Source organism: Rana temporaria, chromosome 3 (assembly GCF_905171775.1).
Source record: "Rana temporaria chromosome 3, aRanTem1.1, whole genome shotgun sequence".
Lineage (NCBI taxonomy): Eukaryota > Metazoa > Chordata > Amphibia > Anura > Ranidae > Rana > Rana temporaria.
Window position 1 is genome coordinate 204,744,562 of NC_053491.1, and position 7,202 is coordinate 204,751,763.

The 7,202-nt window shown below is 38.9% G+C and overlaps 2 protein-coding genes across 2 annotated transcripts in view; one reads left to right on the forward strand and one right to left on the reverse strand.

The window, feature by feature from the left end:
• Positions 1-3,088: 3,088 nt before the first annotated feature.
• LOC120932058 (putative nuclease HARBI1) lies at positions 3,089-5,911 on the forward strand. The gene is made up of 2 exons (XM_040344159.1): positions 3,089-4,168; positions 5,179-5,911. The coding sequence occupies exons 1-2, from the start codon at positions 3,466-3,468 to the stop codon at positions 5,553-5,555; spliced, it is 1,080 nt and encodes a 359-aa protein (XP_040200093.1). The 5' UTR covers positions 3,089-3,465; the 3' UTR covers positions 5,556-5,911.
• Positions 5,912-6,797: 886 nt separating this feature from the next.
• Positions 6,798-7,202, reverse strand: part of LOC120932059 (U2 snRNP-associated SURP motif-containing protein-like) — a 4,893-nt gene continuing 4,488 nt past the window's right edge. The window contains exon 6 of the mRNA XM_040344160.1: positions 6,798-7,202. This exon is cut by the window's right edge and continues 2,448 nt beyond it. The gene's annotated coding sequence lies outside the window, so the exon portion shown is untranslated.

A 7,202-nucleotide genomic window follows, 5' to 3' on the forward strand; every position in this document is an offset into this window, starting at 1 on the left:
ATTTTTATTTATGGACAGAGTTGCATGACTAGGCAAATATCAGTTAACCTGCCTGGCGGTATCCCCGAGCGTGACTCGGGGTGTTTTTTTCATGCTAGGATCGGTATCCCGAGTCACGCCCGGGGTAGATGTGCAGAGTGTGCAGCGGCGCGGCTTACCTTCGCAGCATCCACAGACAAGTTACTCACCTTGTCCCTGGATCCTGCGATGCATCCCCGCTGTGTGAGCGAGCGGGTCCTCGCTCGATTCACAGTGTCCCCGTGTGCCGCCAATCTCCGTTCCCTGCGACGTTACGACGCACGGGGGCGGAGAACGGCGCCAAATTCAAAAAAGTAAACAAACACAATACATACAGTATACTGTAATCTTATAGATTACAGTACTGTATGTAAAAAATACACCCCCCCCCCCTTGTCCCTAGTGCTCTGCCCAGTGCCCTACATGTTCTTTTGTATAATAAAAACTGTTCTTTCTGCCTGAAAACTGTAGATTGTCCAAAAGTGTCCCTTTATGTCAAAAATGGTTTTAGAGCAGCTAGAAAACAGCGATAATAATTATAATCACTTGCAGAATTGTGCGATAGAGATTTGTGGGGAAATACGTCATAAAAAAATAAAAGTAATGGTAGCGACAATTCTGCAACTGAGCAAATTTCAGTGATTTTGAGTTGATTACATTATTGAATAATTTTTATTATAATTATATTATTATTTGTTATAATTATTTATAGTTATTTATTATATTATAATTTATAATCTTGTTTTTTTTAAAAAATCATACCCGGGTTGCCTATTAGACTCTTGTTTGGTCAGATTTAAGTGAGTTACTCCTAAAAATTACAGACCTACAGTATAAAACGCCAAATTTCCTTGCAAAATAATTGTACCGCTTTTGGTACGTAATTCCAGACAGAATCATACCGCCAGGGAGGTTAAAGTAATACAGTGCTGTATAGCAAAAAATGGCCTGGTCATGAAGGGGAGGGCAAGTGGTTAACAGAAATGTGTAAGCTGTTTTTTTGTTAAAAATGTATGATAAAATATTAGTTAAATACCAAAAAAAAAAAATTATAGCTGCTTCAGAAAATTGTTATACAATTAATTTAGGTATTGTGCTACATGACAAAATATTTTTTTTTTGTCAAATTATCACAGCATAGAAAACTGAAAATGGCTTGGTATTAAAGCAGGTGAAACATGCTGGTACTTAAGTGTATAACTAAAGTTTCAAGCTCCTAGATTCAGGGCCGATCCGCCCTATAGGCTCACTATGCAAGCCGATTAGGGCCCCGCAAAGCTGCGGAGGGCCCCCCAAATTACTAGAGGCCCCGCCTGGTGAGAAGTCATTTTCGGCCCCTCACCCTGCTTCTCAACTCGCTTGCTGCATGGGAGAAGAGGTAAGAAGTCAGCATCCCCTGCTTCTCACTTTAACCACTTCAGATCCGTAGGACGTCCTGGGATGTCCTCCACTTTGAGCGGTGATATCTGAATGATGCCTGCAGCTGCAGGCATCATTCAGATATCGCCGTCTTCAGCTGGCGATTCTGTGCACCAGAAGAATGATCAAAGTGGCGGTTCCACCGCTCGATCGTTCTTCTAGGCAGCGGGAGGGGACGTCCCCCCCTCCCGCCGCAATCCGGTGCTTCTCTGGGCTCTCCCGTGCCATCGGGGGCCTGGAGAGCGAATCGGCCGGCGCTCGTTGGTGAACCATAGAGATGACTGGTGACCAGACGGTCACAGTCATCTCTATGACCGTCGGAGGGCCGGGCGCGATGTTATGACGTCACGCCCGGTACCCAGAAGTAAACAAAGCCGCTATCGCGGCTGTCGGCATGTAATCGGTGAAATATTTTTCACCGATTTCATGCTTGTAAGCCTGTAGGAGGTATTGGGGTCTTATTGACCCCACATCTCTCCATAAAGAGGACCTGTCACACTGATTCCTATTACAAGGGATGTTTACATTTCTTGTAATAGGAATAAAAGTGATGAAAAAAAAAAAAATGTCAAAAAAAGTGTAAAAATAAAAAAATGAAGTAAAACAAAAAAAATATATAATAAAAAAAAAAATGTAAAACGCCCCTGTCCCGGTCGCTCGCGTGCAGAAGCGAACGCGCATTCAAGTCCCGCCCACATATGTAAACACCGTTCAAACTCCACATGTGAGGTATCATCGCGTGCGTTAGAGCGTGTGCAACAATTCTAGCACTAGACCTACTCTGTAACTCAAAAATAGTAACCTGTAAAAAAAATTTAAGCGTTGCCTATGGAGATTTTTAAGTATCCAAGTTTGGCGCCATTCCATGAGTGTGCGCAATTTTAAAGCGTGACATGTTAGGTATCTATTTACTCGGCGTAACATCGTCTTTCACATTATACAAAAAAATTGGGCTAACTTTACTGTTTTGTTATTTTTTAATTCATGAAACTGTTTTTTTCCCTAAAAAAAGGCGTTTGAAAAATTATTGCGCAAATACCATGCGAGAAAAAAAGTTGCAATGACCGCCATTTTATTCCCTAGGGTGTCTGCTAAAAAAAAATATATAATGTTTGGGGGTTCTGATTAATTTTCTAGCAAAAAAAATGTGATTTTTACATAAAGGAGAAAAGTGCCAAAATAGGCCCGGTAACGAAGTGGTTAAGATGTCATTTCCGACAGCAGAACACCCCCTCCCCCCACTTTAATCTTTAATGTGACATGTCACTGTCAGCAGCCCCCCCCCCCGCGCTTTTCAACTTTAATGTGACATGTTATTTTGCTTAGGGCCCCAGGGAGGTCAGGATCGGCACAGCCTAGATTTATACTGGTGCCAGATTGGTATCTGCTTATGAGATACCTTGTAATACACTACCTTGCCTATGAGATCCAGCTTATAAAGATTAGTGTACTATAATGATACTCTCATTGCCATAGGCTCTGGATATACAAAACATACCGTAGACCTTTACACCCACACCTATTGTTCGTTGAAATAGAAATAACAATAGGTGAAAAGATAATTTGGATTTAGGAGGCAATCTTGTAAATCTAGAAGTCACATATAAATATAAAGCAATAGTTATACTGTTGTGCTGTACACAAAGGGGTCAATTCACAAAGCTTTTTTTGCCGATACCGGTCGTTATGTAAACGATTTCACACGTTATTGAATCAAGTCCAATTCACTAAACGATTTAACGCTTGTAAAAATCATCAAATAACGTTTCACTACACAGAACCGATATTTTTAGTTTTGAGTCGTTATTGAACGTATTGATCGTTGTTTTAACGACTCAAATCGTTAAATATGTACAGAAGTGCAATTCACAAAGGTTTTTTAGACAATTAACGATCGCTAAGCAATCGTTAAATAAGCACCTCCCTGAGGGTGGCGTTATGACATTTCCCAGGCGATATTTCATTTGTTGAGAGGAATTTTTTGGCGGTTTAGGCTTGTGGTAAATTTTGTTAGGAGTTTTGTGCAAGATGGAACCATTTGGATGTGCTCTATTTGAACTGAAACTGATCCAGAGGCGAAGAAGGACACGTCAGAATGTCGTTCAGATAGAGAAACGTGTATTTCGTTCACGTACCTTTTTGGATCAATTTTCTGAAACCCAGGTGATAGCCAAATTCAGATTATCCTCTCCCATGATATATTCCCTGTATGATGAAATACACTTGGCCCTAGAAACACGCACGCGGAGAAGTAATGCAGTACCAGGTCTTGTGCGTTTTTTGGCAGTACTTCATTTTTTAGGAAAGGCCTCATACCAACATGTCAGTGGTGAGATTGTTGGCATCTCACAACCCAGTTTTTCCCGCTGCTTGGTCGAGGTCCTGCAAGCACTGCGACAACTTGCTCCAAAATACATACATATGGGCAAGTCACGTGAAGAGCGGGATCAAATAAAACGTGGTTTTTTTGACCTAGCAGGAATGCCCAATGTCATTGGGGCAATAGACTGCACCCATGTGCCATTATGTCCCCCATCAGAACAGGAGCACATCTACCGAAACCGTAAGGCTTACCATTCCCTCAACATCCAGGTGATCTGTGATTCAAACCTCATAATCCGTGATGTTGTCACCGGCTTTCCAGGATCCTGTCATGATGCCCATATATTGCGCCAATCGGGAATATATGATACTCTGGACAAGGACTTAGAAAATAATGGATGGCTGCTGGGTAAGTGTGCTCCACTGTTTATTTTATGGTGTGTTTTCCAGTTATAAATGCGTATTTATTTTTTTATTCCATACTAGACTGACATTAGTGCTATATCAGTAACATGACAGCTCAACAGCTTTACATTAATCAGTATTTCAAAAACATGTAATAATAAACTCAGAATTTAAATGTCCAAAATACTTTCAAGTACTTTTTAGTTAGCTATCACCTGGTTCAAGGTCCACAAATCTTTCCTTTCTCATGTGAGGTGTATTGTTGTTCCACATGTTCCGTGTGCACTGAAAAGTAGTCACTACTTCAAGCTTGCTTAAGTGATGTATTACACTATCATATTAAGACATCACATGAGAGAGCTAGGAACTACTTATCAAAACACACATGACCAAGGTGTGCCAAAGAAGCCACCCACCAGAATTAAGTACAGTACCTATATGTAAATGATTGCAGCATAAGATGCAACAATTGTGTCAGTAGTTGATTTACTTGAATGTATAGTTAATATTTAAATCTGGGAGTTCAACACTATCCCTTCGGTTAACCCCACAATATGCATAACATCAAGCAGCACTACCAAGCACAACAATCACCCCCCCCCCCCCCCATTGTGCATATGTATTGTACATGAAAGAGACATGTCCCTCTGGTTCTCCGTTATAGTCCCATATGAGGTCTGCACTATAGTATTGAAATATTTATGACAGGCAGACTTTTCCTCCAGCATGTTTTTTTTTAATAACATTCACATGCACTACAGTAATCATGGCCCACAACTGTGGTATGCTGTTGTGTTGTGAGTTAAGTACCATTAATGCTCAATCAAAAGTACAAATCCAGAACCTTGCCCCCCAAATAATTTTAAAATGTGCTTTATTAGACGTATGTTATCCATATGTGACTAACAATGGAAAATTTTCTAAAATGACCACACAATTGGCCACTACATCATGTGATTTAGCATGATTTCTTCTATACTTACAAATAAATTTATATTGTTTTAAAATTTATAGGAGATGCTGGTTACCCCTGTCTACCATGGCTCTTAACACCTATCAACAGGCCATCCTCTCCTGCAGAAGCAGCTTACAATGTTGCTCATACAAAAACAAGAGTGGTTATCGAAAGATGCTTTGGTGTCCTAAAGAGCCGTTTCCGTTGCATGTCCTTGTCTGGTGGATTCCTTCAGTATTCCCCCAGTAAGGTAGCTGATATGTTCCTAGCATGCAGCATTCTCCATAACATTGCAAGGCATGGAGGACTACAAGAGGAACTAGACACCACAGTGGAGGATGACATGCCCACAATTCCAGTGGAAAATGATCACAGGGGAAACGCAGCAAGAAGTAAACTGATTACAAACTATTTTTCAGGTAATAAACCACCGTAACATGTTTTTAATTTTCCAAACATCATCAGAAATGATCACAAACTTGCATTATTAAGTTGAAGAGACAGACATGCTGTAAAATGAATTATTTGGGCTGATCTTGTTTATCAATGTCAAATCTTAACCAATGATGTTTTTTTTATGATTTCAGGTTAACTCAACTCTAAAAACTTTGGAGAAATAACATAAAATTAAGACAAGAGTACAAAAATTGCAAAAAAATGAATCTTTATTTTGTTTTTGTATTTTCACTTTGTTTTACTTCTTTTGCATTTATTTTTTATCTTGTAAAACATTGAACATTAACAGTTTCAAACATATAAAATAAAAGTTTCACTTAAAAGTCTTCTACAAAATCTAAATTGTGTTTGAATTCTTTATTGCAACAAGTGTAAGTGTGGGCTATACACGCAAAAATTCTGTTCTTCTGCTAATAAGTACCAACATTTTTTTGACATTAGTGAGAAGCAATAAAATAGAAGACCGAACTGTGTGCCAAAGACAGTTGAAATGCTGCAGTTGCCTGAAACCATGTCCTTGCCAGAAAGATGGTGAATGAAATGAGTGCTGTTAACTGCGTTGTGTGGGAGAGGGGAGAAATGAAATAAAACTAAAATAAATACCACCAATTGACGTAATGGCAGATGGCTATAGCCAACTTAAGGTAAGGAGAGTAAGTGACCTGTAAAGAAGCCGTTGATATGCAAACCATTAAATAACACAATAATTGAATCATAATATTATATTTTTGGTGTTATTTATTGTTTTGTATATCATCACCTTCATCACTGGTCACTTAACTCTACCTTTGGTTGCCTATAGTCATCTCTACCATTACCCCAAATGTTACATATATTTTAATTTCTCCTCTCCACCCCACACCGCAGTTACCATTACTCATTTCATTACTGAGAAACAATGCACGTTAGTTAAAATGTTAACTATTCCACGCAGGGCATTTGAAAGATGGAATAGCGGTTGTCTACAAATTGCAGAAACATTTTTAACCTCATTAGTCAGGAAATGATACCTACATTCCATACCAATAACATGTGGTTTCAAAAGTAACAGAAGTCAAATTACAGCCAACACAACATCAAAAATATATGGTTGGGCAAGATGGAGTATGCAACCATTTGGATGTTTGTTTTTTTAATATGAATCAAACTACCGGCGAAGAAGACGACGTCAGCAACTAAAATATGTATTTTAAACTTTACAGAAACACAGGTGATATCGAGATTGCAATTATCAGCTACTTTGCTTTATTCTTCATAGGAGAAAATACACATTACTTTTGAAAACCACACAGAGAAACATGGTCCTTGCTGTGACAACAACAATGGATGGCGCATTTTAGTCACAGAGTACAGATACAAATCCAAGCACTTGAGTGAAAATATCAATAATTTACATCCACGTGGATAAAATATAAAAAAAAAAATTTAGATCCAATAGTGTGCCTTCCTGACGGAAGAAAAGCATGACAAACCTGTCACATTTTCTGCTGTGACAAAGGGTGTCTGTTTCAAATGCGTAGACGTGATGTTATGTGATGTATTCTCCTATTAAACGAATATGATTGATGATTTTATGTAGTGCTGATGAATTATATCTCTACTCTGTAACTTCAACTCTAGTATTATT